Source organism: Gekko japonicus, unplaced genomic scaffold, assembly GCF_001447785.1.
Source record: "Gekko japonicus isolate JY-2015 unplaced genomic scaffold, Gekko_japonicus_V1.1 scaffold220, whole genome shotgun sequence".
Classification (NCBI taxonomy): domain Eukaryota; kingdom Metazoa; phylum Chordata; class Lepidosauria; order Squamata; family Gekkonidae; genus Gekko; species Gekko japonicus.
Genome location: NW_015165836.1, coordinates 994,537 through 1,012,832, shown reverse-complemented (window position 1 = coordinate 1,012,832; position 18,296 = coordinate 994,537). Strand labels below are relative to the sequence as shown.

Below are 18,296 nucleotides of genomic sequence, written 5' to 3'. Positions count from 1 at the left end.
GGCTGGACAAGATGGACCACTGGTCTGATCCAGCAGGGCTCTTCTGATGTTCTCATTAAGGCCTCGGCCTCTATGCCCTGTTGTTGGTCCACCAGAGGAACTGGTTGGCCACTCTGTGGGACAGGATGCTGGACAAGATGGACCACTGGTCTGATCCAGCAGGGCTCTTATGTTCTTAAGAAGGCCTCGACCTCTATGCCCTGTTGTTGGCCTTCCAGAGGAACTGGTTGGCCACTGTGTGGGACAGGATGGACCACTAGTCTGCTCCAGCAGGGTTCTTCTGAAGTTCTTATGAAGGCCTTGGCCTCTATGCCCTGTTGTTGGCCCTCCAGAGGAACTGGTTGGCCACTGTGTGAGACAGGAGGCTGGACTAGATGGACCACTGGTCTGATCCAGCAGGGCTCTTCTGATGTTCTCAAGAAGGCCTCAGCCTCTCTGCCTGTTGTTGGCCCTCCAGAGGAACTGGTTGGCCACTGTGTGAGACAGGAGGCTGGACTAGATTTGTTTTAAACTTTTATGCGGCACCTCTTCAGAGACCAACCTGTTTGAGGTGGTTCACAGCACAAAATCGTACAGTGTTAACAACCACCGAAAAGCAGCTAATAAGACCCAGAGACATAAAAGCACATAAAAGAAGCCAGAAACACAAACACATTGTTGCATAGGTAAAGGTAAAGGTTTCCCTTGCTCGAAAGCCATTCGAGTCCGACTCTAGGGTTGCGGTGCTCATCTCCGTTCCCAAGCCGAAGAGCCAGCGCTGTCCGAAGACGTTTCCGTGGTCATGTGGCTGGCATGACTAAACACCAAGGCGCACGGAACGCTGTTACCTTCCCACCGAAGTGGTCCCTATTTATCTACTTGCAATTTCTTGCTTTCGAACTGCTAGGTTGGCAGGAGCTGGAACTAGAGATGGGAGCTCACTCCCTCATGCGGCAACTCTCGGGTCTCGAACTGCTGAACTACTGACCTTCCACAGCCTGCAGTTCAGTGCCTTAACCACTTGAGCCACCGTAGCACGTTAAAAAAACAGTTGCAGAAGGTCCCAGGTTCGGTCCTTCACTTTATCGACTGCTGTCAGATCCTTTTAAACTGGGGGCCAAACTTGGGACTTCTCCCGCAAGTACTCTACCACTGAGCCACCGTCCTTCCCTGATTAGCAGCGTTGGATTTATTTACATTATTTATATCCCGCTTTTCTCCCCAATGGGGTCCCAAAGCAGCTTACGTCATTCTCCTGTCCTTCATGTTATCCTCACAACAGCCCTGTGAGGTAGGTCAGGCCGAGAGTGTATATTTGGCCAAAGGTCACCCAGCAAGCTTCTGTAGCAGCATGAGTGGAGATTCGAACCTGGGTCTCCCAGATCCTGGTCCAACCCTTTAACCACTATGCCACGCTGGCCACAGCTCTTCCCAAGATCCATTACCTGCAGATGGCAGGAAATGAACCCGAGACGTTCTGGGTGTGCACTCGCCCTGTCAGTGAAGTTCGATCCCTTCCTCATGAATGTGTATTACCACCCTATTCCAAGACAGACCCTTGGTCTGTCAAGGTCAGTCTCCTCTGCATTTACTGGCAGCCCATCTCCAGCGTCTCAGATAGAAGATATCTATTGCCTTGCCTGATCCTGAGCCAGTTTGGTGTAGTGGTTAAGTGTGCGGACTCTAATCTGGGAGAACCGGGTTTGATTCCCCACTCCTCCAGTTACAGCTGCTGGATGACCTCGGGCAAGCCATAGTTCTGTCAGAGCTGTTCTCTCAAGGACAGTTCTGGAAAGAGCTCTCTCTCAGCCTCACCTACCTCACAGGGTGTCTGTTGTGGGGAGGGAAAGGGAAAGCAGTTTGTAAGCCGCTCTGAGACTCCGAGTGAAGGGCAAGGGTATAAATCCAATCTCCTCCTCCTCTTCTTCCTCTTCCTCTTCTTCCTCTTCTTCTTCAGTAGAGATGCCAGGGCTTAATGAAAGAAAGACACTTCTCCACGACCCTGAAAAATTGCTGTCAGCCAGAGTGGGAAAGACTGGCACGACTCGGTACGCGGCAGCTTCGCATTTTCCCCACCCGCCTAGCTCAACGGCGCCATTGTCGAACTCAGCATCGGCCGATAGGCCTCAGGACCTCTGGTGGCCATTCCTTTGGCCGGGCAGGGAGCGAGGCTTTTCTTTTGGGGCGGGGAGGCCTCCTCCTTCACAGGTGGGAGAAGCCCATAAGGTTAGCCACCTGTTTGGTGTCGTTAACAGGTGTACCGAGCAGCAGGTCTTCCTCCGGGAAAGAAGACAAACGGAATGCAGCCAAAACACACAAAGTCGCGGCAACGGGGAAAGACTGTAGCTCAGCATCTGCTAACTGGAATCTCTGGCGCAGAAGCCCGGAGACTGCACGGCAGTATTAGGCTGGCTGGCTGGGAGGGAGTCGGTGCAAACTCTTCTCCGGGGAAGGGCTGCAGCACCACGATAGAGCCTGGCCGTTGCGGGCAGGAGGCCACCCGGTTTGGTCCACTCCCGATCTCCAGCTGACGTGTCTCAGGAAACAGAGATGAGAAAAACGTCATTAGAGAGCCTGTCGGAGCCGGCTTTGTGCTGCCATGGGGGGGGGCAACAAAGCAGGAATTCGAACTCAAGCCTTCTGCAGCATTTTAGTCTAATATCCTTTCCATCGCACAAGCTAGCTCGTCTGTTTGAATAGTTATTTATACCCTGCCGTTCTTCCAAGACAATGACTGTCTGTCTGTCTAAAGAGTTCAGGTCATATATACACTCCCCTTATCCTCACAGCAACCTTTACTTTTACTTTACTTTACATTTCGATTTATATACCGCCCTTGACCCCGAAGGGTCTCTGAGCGGTTTACAGATATGTACTAATTGATTCCTAACCTAGGGCCACAATTCATATGGGGAGGGGCTGCCTACCAGCACCCTAGCGGCACGTTCTGTTGTTTTTTCGGGCGGGCTTCGGGTGTTGCTCCGGCGCCTCGGATGGGCCAACGGCATCCTCCGGCAGGCTTTCGATGGACTCCTCCGGCGCACGGCTGCTTCCGACTGCAGCTCCGGCTTTCGTCCTTTAGGCCCCGCCGCGCTGCGTCGTCACGCCGTCGCGTTGCCACAGCTCCGCCTCCATCCGGCCTCCGTCGTCGCCGCATCCTCGGGTCGCCACTGCTCCGCCACCATTACCGCTGCCGCCGCCAACCCTCCTGGCACACACCATCAGGAGGAGGGTGCCCCCTGCCACCTAAGGGCAGGTACCCATTTGTCTACTTGCGAGTACGCTTTCGAGCCGCTGGGTGGGCGGGAGCTGGGACTAGGGCCGGGAGCTCACCCCGGCCACGGTGGGTCTCGAACAGCCATAGTGGCTGTTCACTAGCATTGTTACTGCAGGCGTCATACTGCCTGCGCCACCGCTCGCCCCTTATGAGATGGCCAGGGGTTACCACATCTCTGCAGCTGAGCATGTTCAGAAGGACCCGGGTTCCATTGCTAATGTTGCTCCATCTTCCCCCCCCCCCAATAAAGTAGGAAAGGGCTTTGTTTGATGCCCTAGAAAGTAACTGCTGCTCGAGGCCAAACAACACGATGTGATTTTTAATTAGTCAGATCTGGGTTCCCCACGCCTGGAACGCTGCACATGCAGGTCCAAAAAATGGGGGAAATGCCACCTTCCGTGGGGTTGTTTCGGCTTGGGAAAACAGAGCAGGGGGAAGGCACCTCCCGCCTCACCGTGGTCCTGAGCTGAATCAAGTACCCACGTGTGGCCACAAGGAAAGCGAGTACGGGCTCATTAAAAACCATACCGTTTAGTTTGGCCAGCATAGCCAAAGCCGAGTTAGATGGGCCAGGGTTCCAACTCGGCATGAAACAACTTGGAGCTCTTTCCTGTGTAGCTTCTAAGATGGACCTGCATTGTGCGTCTCGGTCCTGTCTCTCTTTTGCTTGGGACGGCGTCAGAGTAATGGGGAGGGGCAGAGTTATGGGATGAAGCCGATAACGGAGCTGTTTGGGCTCTGGATCAATCAAGCCGGAGCTTTTGGAAATGATACGCTGTCAGAGACGTGCACAATGAGACTGAAGTAACCAAAATTAATTGCAATAAGAGGCATAATAGCGGCTCAGTAAGGAATAGAAACACTATCAATTAAGTGGAAATTGCTTCCTCAAAGTTAAATACATGTTTCTTGCCATTAATTTCAAAACACCTTTCGCTTATTTATAAGCAGAAGCCTTCCAGCTTCTTGTCTGGCACACTCCTGGAAGATAGTGGTATCCAACATTAAACACACACACACACACAACCTAAATCCTCCATCCGATGAGTGGGGGAGTCAGTATAATCGTCAGAAAGAAGCAAACGAGAATATTTGTGTACCTCTCAGTAGGAAAATCCATTTGGGGTCCTGAAATGTAGTGAGGGGTCCAGCTTTAAGTTACCAGGGAAATCCATGATTGGTGTCAGGGTGGGGACCGCAGGAGCCCCCTGACTTGGCCCAAGGAAGGGTCAGAGGAGCCCCAGGGGCGGCCCGACAGCCAGCAGGCAATCCTCTCTGAGGCTTCAGGGAGGGTCCGGGCATCTTGCCCCATCGGCCCGGGAAGGGGGGGGGCGTCTCGAAAAGGAGGACACCGGGGTCAGCAAGGAGGTTGGGCTCGCCGGCAGGGAAGTAACAGAGAACAAGAAGGATGGTCACAGTTCACAATCGGGCCCAACCATTCCTCTTTCCCCTTTTGTTTGGGAGGTTGTTAAGATAGGGTGGGAGCACCCGGTCGGAGGAGTGGGGTGAATAAAAGTTGGAGCGCTGGGAAACCAGGGAGGATTGCTGACACCTGGGCAGGAAGCGCTGTGGGGGAGACACGGGCAGCTGCCCAATCCACCCAAACGCTGACCAGGAGATGCTGTCGGGGAGACTGAAAACAGAAGTCTGACCTGACAAAACCTGAGGCCACCGTGCCGACAACATATTCCTCCGTGCTCCACTATTGCTCCCAGCCGATTGCTAAAATGAACCCCACAGAATCTGACAATTGGGTCTCCCAATATTTTTCTCCGGGTCGTGGGGGAACCGGAGCCCCTGAAGCTGACCCTTTCTCAGTATTGTAGCCTTTCTGTTCCCCCATTCTCAGCAATTCTGTGGGGCAACATCTGTCCCCGGTGTATGGGGGACTGTGTTGACACTGTAGGAGCAAGGCCCAATTCAGGCGTAGCACCCCAGTGAGTAAAGAAGATTTTGGATGATCCAGTCACAGATCTCTCACGTCATGAGTAGCTTGACCCCAGAAAGGGAATCGCCTTTCCATGGTGGCTTTCATCTGAATGTAGGCCGAGGCCTTCTCTCGAGTGAGACCACCAATCCATCCAGCACCACAGTATCTGTGACAGGCAACAGCTCTCCAGAAAAGGCAGGCCCCGAAGGAAGTGGTGTAGCATTGTTGTTCTGGGAAGCGGTTCCGGGCATATGGAGAAGCGAGGGAGAATGGATGGTGTTGTTTCAGGGGGTCAAGAGTCCTTCTGATGGGAGACGGAGGTGGAGGCGTGAAGGTTATATCAGGCAGGGATGTGTCGGGATATGAGAGAAGAGAGACTGGGGAGGGGACCACAGAGGGCTGTGGAGGTAAAGGTGGCAGTCTGTGCAGGATCCCAGAAGGGTCAGGAAGCCAGTTTTTGGACTGGACACATGGAGCTGCCTTCTACTGAATCAGACCATCACAGTCAGTATCGTCTACTCAGACTGGCAGCAGCTCTCCAAGGCCTTAGGCAGAGGTCTCTCACAGCTCTGTTGCCCGGTCCTTTTAACGGGAGATGCCGAGGGCTGAACCTGGGACTTTCTGCATGCCAAGCAGATGCTCTACCACTGAGCCACGGCCCCTCCGCTGTTCTAGGGAATAGGAGATGTCTGGGAGGGACTTCAGTACTCTGGTACTTCCCCCAAACCAAACCTCTTTCGTTTTTCACATTCGTTGTGGCTGGTTCTCTCTCGCAGGAGGAAGGTCTCTTGCCGCAGGTAGAGCCTCTCATCCACTCCTAGCAGCTGATTAATTCAGCTCTTTCCCGGGGGGGGGGGCAAACGCCATCCAGATCCTGGTCCTTCCTCTAGGGCAGGGGTGTCAAACATGAGGCCCAGGGCCCAGAACCGGCCCGTCCAGGGGCTCTCATGCAACCCACAAGCAGCTAGTGCAAGGGAGGGAACCGGAGGCAGTTTGGGGGAAGAGGGCAGAGCCTCTCCACTGTGGCTTCACCATGGCGGAACAACCTCGTCTGCAACAGCCAAGCAGCGTGGGAGCATCTGCCCAGTGCGCACCGCTGGCCCTCCAGTCCGCCCATGTGGGTTTCCCCTTGCACCCGCCTCCGTGCCCAGGGGGCCTTGCAGCGAGGATGCGCCAACTCGGAGCTTACCAGCTGCTGTCCTTTATACAGTTTATATCTCCGGTACCTGGCGTTACGTTTTATGACACACATGGCGTGGCCTGACGAGCTGACATTTAGGTCAGCTCCAGCCTTCTAACAAATGAGCTCAACACCTCTGCTCTACAGGGATCGTAGGACGCTTCAGTCACTTAGGATTAGCATAAAACAAGAGTAGAGATGAGTAGAGATGTAAAAATGAGTAGAGATAAGTAGAAATAAGCTCGGGAAAAACCCCAGTTTTTTTCCGGGGGGAAACTGAAATTTTCAGGAAAATTGAAAAAATGCTACATTGGCATTTCTTTTGTCTTTTCTAGATTGAAAGTCATTCTGTTACTTTAGGAACATAAAATATGACTATGGACATTTTTACTTGGCATGAGATTATCACAACTAGCATATTAAAAATATAGTGTATCCAAACAATTATTACAGAATACCCACCCACATGCAAAAACAAAACTGAAACTTTTTTATTTTCTTCTGACAATCGCACCTCCTAAAGGAAGAAATGCATCTTGTTCTTGCATTGAAGAGTTCAGTTTGTAACCTAGGACTTACTTGTCCTCAGTGCACAGAAATTAGATCAATCTGATACCATATATATATATTTTAGAAATGATTTGGAAAATATTTGAACACCTGGTCTTAAAATATTTTATTAATCATGTTAAAATAAAACGTTCCATAATAAAAAAAAAAATTCTTTTCTTTTTTCAATTTTTCGGAAAAAAACAAAAAGGCTTTAGGAAAAAAACAGGGGGGAAACGGTTTTTTCCGGGGGTTTTCTGGGCCTTCACATCTCTAGTCATGAGGCAGAGGTTTCTCTCGGTAACGAACAATCTATGGGCCTGGGGCAGAGCTCAGAGAAAGCCTGGATTTCTAATGTGTTCGCAAGTGGCCGCCTGGATTAGTTTCCCATAAGGTTGGGAGCAGTCCCTTTGCTTTTGGAGACGACTCTGGAGCAAATGCGTTTTGTACTTTGGCATTAGCCATCTGTTAACACCTCTCTGAGCTGCTCCAGGCTCTCTGATGGTTTGGTTTGGGGTTGTTGTTGTTTTGTTTTGTTCCCCCCCCCCTGCCTAACCTCCAACAAAGTGAAGTGAGTTTTCCACTGCAGCAATCTTGGGTTTTGCTTTTTTCAAAATGGGAGCTTCAGATGAGGACCAGCTCATCCTGCCATCTTGAACCAGCTCCGTTTGTGGCGTGGCCACCGCCCTCGCCCCCTCCCCACACACACTCCCTTGATCTCTGGGGACTGTGGGGCTTTGCCTGGTGCAACAGCTGTTAATTAAGATCCTTAAAGGATCACAGAGAGGGAACAATAGTTTGCTGTATGCATTGCTAATGGGTCATGAACTCAGGGTTGTAAACTGTGAGAAAACAAGGTTTGGGTTCTGCCAGAGATGGCTGATTGGTGCTCCCCGGGCCATATCAGGCTTACCACCTGGCTTGGACACCACCACCCCGCCCCAGGGGTACCTGCACAGAGCTCTTAGCAAGAACCCCTTCGTGCTCATAGGCTTGGTGCAGGGGAGAGGAGGATGGCGCCGTGGCAGAAAAGGAAGCCTCGTGGCTTCTAGCCAACTTTGGAGGCCGTGGAAGGGAACATCCTCCTTCGTCATACCCCTTCCAACAGGCCCCTGATCCCTCATACGTACACTTCTATGCAGGGGTCATTTCATAGAAAAAGAGGTGCAGGCGCTCATTAGCATAACTCATTTGCATATGACACACCCCCTGACATCACTGGAAGTGTGTCAGAAGGCAACACCCACCGCTCAGGCTCCACTGGACTGTTTTGGATTGCTAGCTATTGGGGGGGGGGGACGTGCAGATCTGTCCTCGCAGGGGAGGGAGAGCTCGTACCTGAATAAAACTTGGTCTTAAAGGTGCCACTGGACTGTTTTTAACCGGGGGGGTGGGGGTGGGGGCTCTGCAGCTTACCTGGCTGCTTCTTGCTCTGACTGAGGGCTGCTGGGAGCAGGGGGTGGGGCTTGTTGCATGTGCCCGCCCCCTGGGCTCTTTACTGCCGGAGCTCCGCTCCTGTGCGCTCCTGCAGGAAATGACCCCTGCTTGTATGTCCTGTCCAGTGTTCCCTCTGAGTGAGTGTGAGCTAGCTCACAGTTTTTCAGCCTCCGGCTCACACATTTTTTGTCTTAGCTCAGGAAGGAGGGCTCCAGAGCAAACTAATTTATGCAGCAGCCAAATCACTCGCTGACAGCTTTAATGCCGGTAGCTCACAAAGTAGAATTTTCGCTTATAAGACTCCTCAGCGTAGAGGGAGCATTGGTCCTGTCTCCTCCAAACGTCATACCACTGACAAGGATAGCCCCCAGGTTTTAGGACATAGCCTTCCTTAGACATTTCTCTGCCATAGAAACAGATGGGTTTAAAGCTCCTGGAGAAGTTGATTTCCTTCCCTAGTGGTTTTCAAAAGGGTTCCTGTTGGAGATGCTCCAAAGAAGGAGGAGGAGGAGATTGGATTTATACCCCACCCTACACAACCTGAAGGAGTCTCGAAGTGGCATACAATCCTTTTCTCTTCCCCGCCCCACAACAGACACCCTGTGCGGTAAGTGGGGCTGAGAGAGCTCTGAGAGAACTGCCCTTGAGAGAACAGCTCTGAAAGAACTTGTGACTGACCCAAGGTCACCCAGCGGGCTGCATGTGGAGGAGTGGGGAATCAAACCTTGGTTCTCCCAGGTTAGAGTCCGCACTCCTAACCACTACACCAAACTGGCTAAGATGTCCTGTCTTAGAGATAAACTAGACGTTCTGTGCCTGACCCAACCTGCCGTCCCGTGCATGAAACTGGGGAACTAAACCTTAACAGCGCTCTGTTGGTCCATTCAGAACACGGCGAGGGGGCAGGAGGGGCTTCCAGCTTCCCTCCCATGCCACTTTTGCCAGCAGTTTTTCTCCCATGCCTCTGTTGCCATCAGGAATGGCCACGGTGGGCCTTCTTTGCCCCTTTCTCTGGCTCGTGAAGTGCTTTTAAGGCCAGTTCCGCAATTCATACGTGTGGCGGCGAGTCAGGTCAGACAGCCGTGCCCCAATTCACATCTCGCTCAACATTTAGTTTGTCTCCGAGGGCAGGAGCTGAACCAGAAGGTTCACTAACAGTGAAGTCCTAAGCGGAGTTAAGCTCCTGTAAGCCTCTTGCAATCGATAGGCATAGAAAGGTGCAACTCTGCTCAGGCTCGCACTGTGCATTCTTCCGAAAGCGACTGGAACATATCGCCATCAAGTAGGGGTGACCAAACTTGCTTAACGTTAAGAGCTTCATAGAATAAAAGTCAGATGATTCACTAACAGTGAAGTCCTAAGCGGAGGTAAGCTCCTGTAAGCCTCTTGCAATCGATAGGCATAGAAAGGTGCAACTCTGCTCAGGCTCGCACTGCGCGTTCTTCCGAAAGCGACTGGGACATATCGCCATCAAGTAGGGGTGGCCAGACTTGCTTAACGTTAAGAACCACATAGAATAAAAGTCAGATGTTTGAAGAAGAAGAAGAGATTGGATTTATACCCCGCCCTTCACTCCCCAAAGGCGTCTCAGAGCAGTTTACAAACTCCTTTCCCTTCCCCTCCCCTCCCCACAAAAGACACCCCGTGAGGTAGGTGGGGCTGAGAGAGCTCTTGACAGAAACCACTTTTTCAAGAACAGCTCTTGTCAGAGCTACGGCCTGCCCAAGGTCATCCAGCCGGTGCAAGTGGAGGAGTGGGGAATCAATCCCGGTTCTCCCAGATTAGAGTCCGCGCACTTAACCACTACACCAAACTGAGAGCCACAAGACATGAACAAATACTGCACGTTTTTTCCTGGGAAATAGGCAAATTCGCTTTTTATTAACATTAAATGAGACTGCCAAAAGTAATAACAAAAGCGGTAAAAGCAGGTATTGATGATGATATTTATTTGTCCAATGATATTTGTTTGCTAGTGATATTTAGCTTCCCCAGCCGCCTTGCTGGGAGCCGCACAATAGCCAAAGTCTGGCCACCCCTGCCATAAAGGTATCAAGGTTTTGTATCAACTTAACTGCTCCAGCCCGCCCTCCCCAAAGAATCCTGGAGAACGATAGCTTGGCGTGGGTGCTGAGATTTCTCCACTCATGACCCCTAGTGCCCTGCCCTGAAGAACTACCATCCTCAGGATTTCCTGTGGCCAAGGGGCGACTGTGAAACCCCTCTGTGTTGCAGACGTGCCCTTTGGTCTATATTTAATGGGTGCCGGAGAAGACCAGATGGTAACCAAGGCACGGGTTGGGTTTAGTTGGAAATCCACAGCACGAGAGCGTCGGCTCCCCGTAGGTTGCGGCGGGTTCCCTTTTCCCACCCCTCCCCCTCCTGGCTGGTGGGTGGCTTTTCCCTCTCCCCTCCCGCCCCGAGGACCCCTCTGTTGCTCCGGCTGTTCACGCGCTCGGCACCCTTTTGCAGCATGCGACTAGCGCGGATGACGCTTTCTCGAGAATGTCAGCATTTGCACACACACAAAAAACCACCCTCTCCCCGTGTGTTGCATTGCTAAGCAACTTTTAGCAACGTTTTACCCCCACTCCTCCTGCCATCTGGGAGAAGAGGCTGGCCTAGGCAAGTGTGCCAGGGGGAGATATCGGAGGCGGCCACGTTGTACCAGGGAGGGGGTGGGGGAAGAGAGATTGAGCCGCCAGTGATGCAAACAGCAAGTAACTGTGAGAGAGCTGGCAGGATACGGACAGCCATTTTTTTTAATGTGTACAGATGATGCACGATAACAGTGACAACACATTCTGGTGTGGTCCCTGTCGTCCCCCCCCCCCCCCCCCCCCCCCACCCCGGTGGAGTTGAAATCGATTCCGACTCAAGCATAATGTGGGTCCTTTCCGCACTTAGAACTCATCCCTGGTTTTATCAGAGTTGAACTCGTGACACAATACCTTGCATTTATCCCGGGTTATAACAGCATCTGTTCATCCCGGGACAAGTGTGGGGCAAAACTGACTGGGGTGACCTCAATGTAATGTGGAAACAAAAAATACCCCGAGATAATTAGAGGGGTGAACTCAAGTGTAGTGTAGAATGTAAAAGTTGTTGTTGTTCAGTCACACAGTCAAGTCCGACTCTTCACGACCCCATGGACCACATCGCGCCAGGCCCTCCTGTCTTCCATCAGGCTTCGGAGTTTGCTTAATTTCATGTTTGAGAATGTAAAAATACCCCGACATAATTACAGAGGTGAACTCGTGTGTAGTGTAGAATGTAAGTTCATGGACAGGGTCGAACCAGGATTTAAGGTCTAGTGTGGAAAGGACCGTGGTCATGGACCTATGGGAGTTGGTGCCTCCGGAGCTAGCCCCACTAGCTAGTTCAATCCCCGGCATCTCCGGCCAACAGAGTCAAATGGGAGGTAACATGAAAGACCTCCACCTGGAGAGCTGCTGTGAACCAAAGTAGACAGCACAGATCTTGATAGGCCAAGGATTTGACTCGGTAGAAGGCAGCTTCATGTGTTCACGTATTCTGCTGCTATGGACCAGAATCCTCTAGTTTGGTGTAGTGGTTAAGAGCGGTGGACTCTAATCTGGGAGAACCAGGTTCGATTCCCTACTCCCCAACTCCACATGCAGCTGCTGGTGTGACCTTGGGTGAGTCACAGTTCTCTCAGAGCTGTTCTCTCAAGAGCAGTTCTCTCAGAGCCCTCTCCATCCCACCTTCCTCATGGGGTGTCTGTTGTGGGGAGAGGAAGGGAAGGAGATCATAAGCCGTAAGACTCCCAGTGAAGGGTGGGGTATAAATCCAATTCTTCTCCTGATCCTGGGAATCAGGTCGTCCAAAAGAGCCAATCACCTGCCGCTTCCTAATACCTATTTCCACTATATTCCCTCGTGCCTGAGCTTCTATGTTGCCCCCCTGTATTTTTCACTGTTCGCATGTCCAGTGCTGTTTCTCCTACAGATAACTGCTACCTCACTGGCTGCGGGGTTTAGATATTACACCAGAGTGTGATGGGTTCCATCCAACGTGATTGCCTGATGCCCATTTATCTGGCAAGGCAGGGGGGAATTAAGTTAATGTAGCTGTGCCGAAACACGGTTAAGTGCATTGACCCACAGTGGCATGCTATGTTCCCTCTAAGCTGTGGAGTTTTGTGAGCAAAAATTCTACTTTGTGAGCTACTGGCATTAACGTTGTGAGCGAGCAATTTGGCTCCTGCATAAACTAGTTTGTTCTGGAGCCCTCCTTCCTGAGCGGAGACAAAAAGGTGTGAGCCAGAGACTAAAAAACAGTGAGCTAGCTCACACTAACTCAGCTTAGAGGGAACACTGGTGGCATGTATCACTTGCAGTTCCAGGGATGTCTGTGTCTCTCAACCCCGAGGGCAGCATCGCTCAGTTAGGCCAACCACTTACAACCCCATATCTGCTACCGACTGGCCAGCCCCAGCGTCACCTGCTTCCTGTGGCTACTGGCATCCTCGTCCTCACCTGTTTGCCTTGTGTGCCTCACAAGAAAACATCGGACCACCCCCCAGAAGAAGCAGAGCCATAGCGAGGGGACTCTAAAGAGGAGGGCTGGGCAGACACGCTATTCCCCTGTCACCCACCAGCCGAGGAATGGTTGCCTTAGGCCAATAATATCACCGTAATTACATGTAACCGAATAGGATCTCAACAGGGTAATGCTTAAGATTCCACTGCCGTGGCACAAGAGCCGGCCAATCTCTCCGCCTCCCCATTCTCGCCGTAACCCGAAGGGGACCCATAATTGCAGGGAAACTTTCTTCGGTCCAAGGTAGAATGAGTAAGCATAAGTCATTATAGTAAACTAGCGAGCGGAATAAGTTGGCGTCTCTTCCCCGGGCTCCTAGCACCTGCGAGGAGGGCGAAGCGCCTTTTCTCAGAAAAACAAAGGCAGGGGCACAGAATGCGTGCCTCTTTGCCGCGGATACGTTCTCGGTGAAATTATTTCCGTGGAACGCTCACGAAAGAGTGATGGAAAGAACAGAACGAGCCCAGTTGCTGCAGCAACACAATCCCGATGCCTGTTTTGGAGCTGCCAGTATAATTGCTGTCTCCCTCCCCCCCCTCTCTTCCCCCCCCCCTCTATTTTGGAGACTAGTTGCTAAGGGTGTAAAGAAGAGAGAGCGGCAGGATTCGAGTCTCCGGATCCATCTGGGATTTTGATGGCGGCTCAGATAAATTTAGCGTTATAGTAGCACTTTGTTCCGCGCAAGCCATCCCTCGTCAGCCAGCGTGCGCCAAGAGCCCAGCAGACGGTCCGGTGGGGGGGGGGAGAAATTTAATTTGCAGCCGAGCACGAGCGAGATGGCTTTAGGCTTTAAAGCCTGGGGAATGGAGGTGGGTTTTTTTGGGAGGGGGGGATTTTTCTAGCTCCCAGTGGCCCGCGTATCTTGCAGTGTTACTTTTCGCTAGTGTGAAATGCACACCACCTTTGGAGGTTCCCCCCCCCTCCATGACGTATGCCCGTTGGCAGGGATGGGTCACCTCCCACGCCCAGATTTCTAGCTTTCGTTGGCTCTCGGTCCAGGAGTCTGAGTCGCTTGTTTTGATGGCTGCTACAGATGGAATCCTTGTTGCTTCTTCTCCCCCCGCCCCTCGGAAATCAATCTCCTGCCTCGATTTGGCCCCGTTTGCATCCTGGCATGATTCGCCTGGCATTCCTGTACTGGCCCTGCCATCTCTCGATGCAGTGACCTTGACTCAGACCCTGTTTATTTACTCTCCACGTACCCCGTTTCCCAGATCGAGCTGCTACAAGCCAGAGTGGACAATGCTGAGGTGGACGGACTGACGATACGACGGGGTGGGGCACATGGCTTCGTGGCAGAGCGCACGCTTGGCACGCAGAAGGTCCCCGCCTCCGCATAAGTGCCCACTGAGCTGTTAATGTGCTTTCCAGCTCAGTGCCCAGGCACATTAAGAAACTGTTGCCGCCCTGACCTGGCGACCAGCATTTCCCTGGGCGTGTAAGAAAGTGCCCCAAGAGCTAAGCACTGAGGCAACCCTTCCTGACCTCCCTCTCTCTGCCTAAGAAGACTGGAGAGCTGCCGCTGCCAGTCAGAGCAGGCAACACTGGGCTCAACGGCCAGGTGCTGTGACCCGGTGTCAGGCAACTGTGGGTGTCAGGACCCTTTTGTTTGACGCCCAGAACCTCGGGCAAAACCCAGCCTTTTTCAAGGTCACTCCGGACGGAGGGACTCGTGCTTTCCCCAACTCCACATTCTCTACAAGCTTTGCAAAATTAGACGGGGACAGAACGTGGCCGCTTTCTCCTTTTAAGGGCACCCCATTGTCCTCGCCACAATGCCATGTGGTTTCTTGGTGGGTAGCCTGCTCTAGCAAACCGCCTCCCCCCCCCTTTGGTTCTCCCCACTCCTTCTATTTCGAGGTCATACCCGAGTGACTACATAATCCCGGGCTGTTGTTTGCTCCCCGCCACCAACGCGCCGTCTCACTCCGACTTCTTTTTTTCACACCAATTTTGGAAGAGCATTTCTAAAGAGCCCCCCACCCCCCACCCCGAGGGCCACCCGCTCTGCTATTACGAGTGGCCAGATCAAACCCTTCCTTCTATAGTCTCCCGTGTCGCCGTCTAAATTTGAAACCAACGCATATCTTCTTTCTTCCCCACCCCACCCCGCTTCCTCTCCCCACCCACCCCCACTTCTTCTGTTTGAAGGGGCAGTGGAGGAATGACACATTCAACGGACAGGGCTCCATAATCCATTGTTCCGGTGTCATCTATGACGGGCAGTGGCTGAATGGCTACCCTGTGGGTACGTACTTTGATTATGCCACCGGGTTAGTAATGAGGCTTCGGCACAATGCCCCGCCTTTCACTCTATTGATTAATACTCTTGGACCGCGGCGTTGGCATCCTTTGTGCCCGGGACGTGTCAGTCTTAAAAGCACAGGCACCAGCAGGCCGTCTGGGGCCAGGGGTGCGGGTGGAAATCCGTTCATGCAACGGAACAAGGGGCCGTAACCACCCACCCACGCACATAAAAATCGTGTTGGGATTTTTCCCCTCCCAGTTATTATTTCGGAGGAACAAGGTCCCCTTTTCTCCCTGTTGGGGATATCTGTGTATTCGGCCCGGGAGAGCTTCCACCGGTTTGCCAGTTGTACTGGATGAGCCACCGAGAGGCCCATCAGAAGCAAAACAAACGCAGCAGGTGCAAACACAGCGGCTCGCAAGCACATCTGATCGGAGCACGCATGCACTCCGTCGCTGAATTTTTTGAGACATAGAAAACACTGCTATGTGTATCCCTAAACGTTATTTTTCGCTATTATGTGTTTTATCTCTGGTGTAATATTAATGTTGTCGACTCCAGGTTGGGGGATTCCTGGGGATTAGGGGTGGAGCCTGGGGAGGGCACAGTTTGGGGAGGGGAGGGGCCTCAGCAGGGTACAGTGCCATAAAGTCCACGTCCAGAGCAGCCATTTTCTCCAGGAGACTTTATCTCTGTCACATAGAGATCATTTCAGTAGCACCTTAGAGGTATAAGCTTTCGGGAATCAAAGTTCTTTCTTTGGAGGTTTTCAAACAGAGGCTAGATGGCCATCTGACAGCAGTGCTGATTCGGTAAGCTTGGGCAGATCACGAGAGGGAGGGCAGGAAGGGTGGCCTCAGTGCTTAGTTCTCGTGGCCCTTTCTTATGGGCCTAGGGAAATGCCGATCGCCACTTTGGGGCCAGGAAGCAATTTTTCTCCAGGCCAATTTGGCTGGGGATCTTGGGAGTTTTTTTGTCATCTTCTGGGCCAGTTTGGTGTCGTGGTTAAGTGCGCGGACTCTAATCTGGGAGAACCGGGTTTGATTTCCCCACTCCTCCACTTGCACCTGCTGGATGACCTTGAGAAAGCCATAGTTCTGGCACAGCTGTTCTTAAAAAAGAGTAGTTTCTGTCAAGAGCTCTCAGCCCCACCTACCTCACAGGGTGTCTGTTGTGGGGAGGGGAAGGGAAAGGAGTTTGTAAACCGTTCTGGGACTCCTTTGGGTAGTGAAGGGCAGGGTATAAATCCAATCTCCTCCTCCTCCTCCTCCTCCTCCGCCTCCTCCTCCTCTTCTTCTTGGCATGGAACAGGGTGTGTGTGTGGGGGGAGGTATTTGTGAATTTCCTGCATTGTGCAGGGGGTTGGACTAGATGACCCTAGTGATCCCTTACAACTGTATGATTCTATGAATTTAGGATTCCCTTCACTGACAATTTAGGATTTTAGGATTCCCTTCACTTTGACTCTCAACAGCTTATACCCAAAAATCTCATTGGACTCTAAGGTGTTAACGGGAGTCAAATCTAGCTGCTCTGCTGCAGAGACGAACATGGCCAGCCTCTGAAACTGGACATCAGTTGTAATTCTGGGAGATCTCCAGGCCCCATCTGGAGTTTGGCCACCCCACGTGATATGGATGTCAGGATCAGGAACCTTGGGGGGAGGGTATGTCTCAGGGCCAAACTGTGTGTTACCCTAGCAAGATTAGAACTTTTTAGCAGCTGCTGAGCATGCCCAATACAAACCAGGGCTGTAGCCCTGGGAGATAAAGCAGGACTTAATAATGAAATTCTAAACAGAGTCACAGTGTTCCCTCTAAGTTGAGTTAGTGTGAGCCAGCTCACAGTTTTTTAGCCTCCGGCTCACACATTTTTGTCTTAGCTCAGGAGGAATGCTGCCAGAGCAAACTACTTCATGCAGTAGCCAAATGGCTCACTCACAACTTTAATGCCAGCAGCTCACAAAGTAGAATTTTTGCTTACAAGATGCCACAGCTTAGAGGGTGAAGCCGCACCCCTTCTATGTCCGTTGAACCCAATAGTGCTTAGAATTGTACCCTCTGTTTTCTCTTGCACTGTTGTCGCCAATCCAAAATGCACACCTCTGGCTGCATTTAACCATGGCGGTGGGGAAACGGCCTGCCTGGGTCACACAATGTCATCCATAAAAACAGGATAGGTTGTGGTAGTGATGTGACATTTCTTGGGCGGGGAGCCGTATTCTGACGGGACGTGGTCGTACGCATCGGGGCAGCCAGACGCATCGGAAGACTGTCTTTTCGAGGGTAGCCTATCCACACATATAAGGAAGAAATTGATTTCTCCTTGTTTGCAAGGAGTTACCGACGTGCCCGTAGGTGGCAAATAGAAATTCTTGCTGGCTGGGTCAGATCCTAATGTAACCATTATCAGCTGCGAAATTTGTTTCTAGGGTAATGATAGATAGAAAATGATTGTGTGAATTTTTCCCCCCTCAGGGGATTTTATTGTGATTCAGCTCGTGGTCTTTAGGCCGATAGAGCTGTTAAAGTAAAGTAAAGTAAATAAGTAGTGGGTGGGGAGGGGAATCCATTGGCTGGCCTAGAGGCCCACAGGAGATCCCTTACCCAGGAGCCCACACAGATTTGGAGCTGGCTTTCACCTGGGGTTTTCGACTATGTTCAGCCTGGGGTATTTTTTCTTCACATAAATTCACCCCTGTTGTTTCTTCTGAAAGACAAGAGTCCTAGCTTCGGGGTGTCCCCCCCCCCATTTGTGAGGTAAACTAAGACATGTTGACCATTTTCAGCACAACCCCAGAAGATGGTGATTTTGGGACCGGAGGTCATCGACACAGTTCCGGGGTCCGCTCACACCTTTCAGGTTCAGCTGCAGAACGAAGAAGGAGACGTTATTGAATGTAAGAACTTTTGAGGAGCTCTGCGAAGCTGTGTGAAAGATCCCTCACAAGGATGAGCGGAAAACACCTCCCGCCCCCAAAACAAGTTCACGGCATTCGACTTCTTGTTTTTCCTTCACAAGGACAGTGCGTATTGGTGGTGAAAAGTGCCCTCGAGTGGCAGCTGACTTACAGTGACACCATAAGGTTTTCAAGGCAAGAGATGAGCAGAGGTGGTTTGCCCTTGCCTGCCTC

The 18,296-nt window shown here is 51.8% G+C and overlaps 1 protein-coding gene across 1 annotated transcript in view; it reads left to right on the top strand.

Moving 5' to 3' along the window:
- The window catches only part of MORN1 (MORN repeat containing 1), a 54,536-nt gene that overhangs the window by 22,545 nt on the left and 13,695 nt on the right, over positions 1–18,296 (top strand). Inside the window, exons 7-8 of the mRNA XM_015410926.1 lie at positions 15,067–15,163; positions 17,952–18,062. Coding sequence (XP_015266412.1) covers positions 15,067–15,163; positions 17,952–18,062 — 208 coding nt within the window. The remainder of the gene's footprint in view (positions 1–15,066; positions 15,164–17,951; positions 18,063–18,296) is intronic.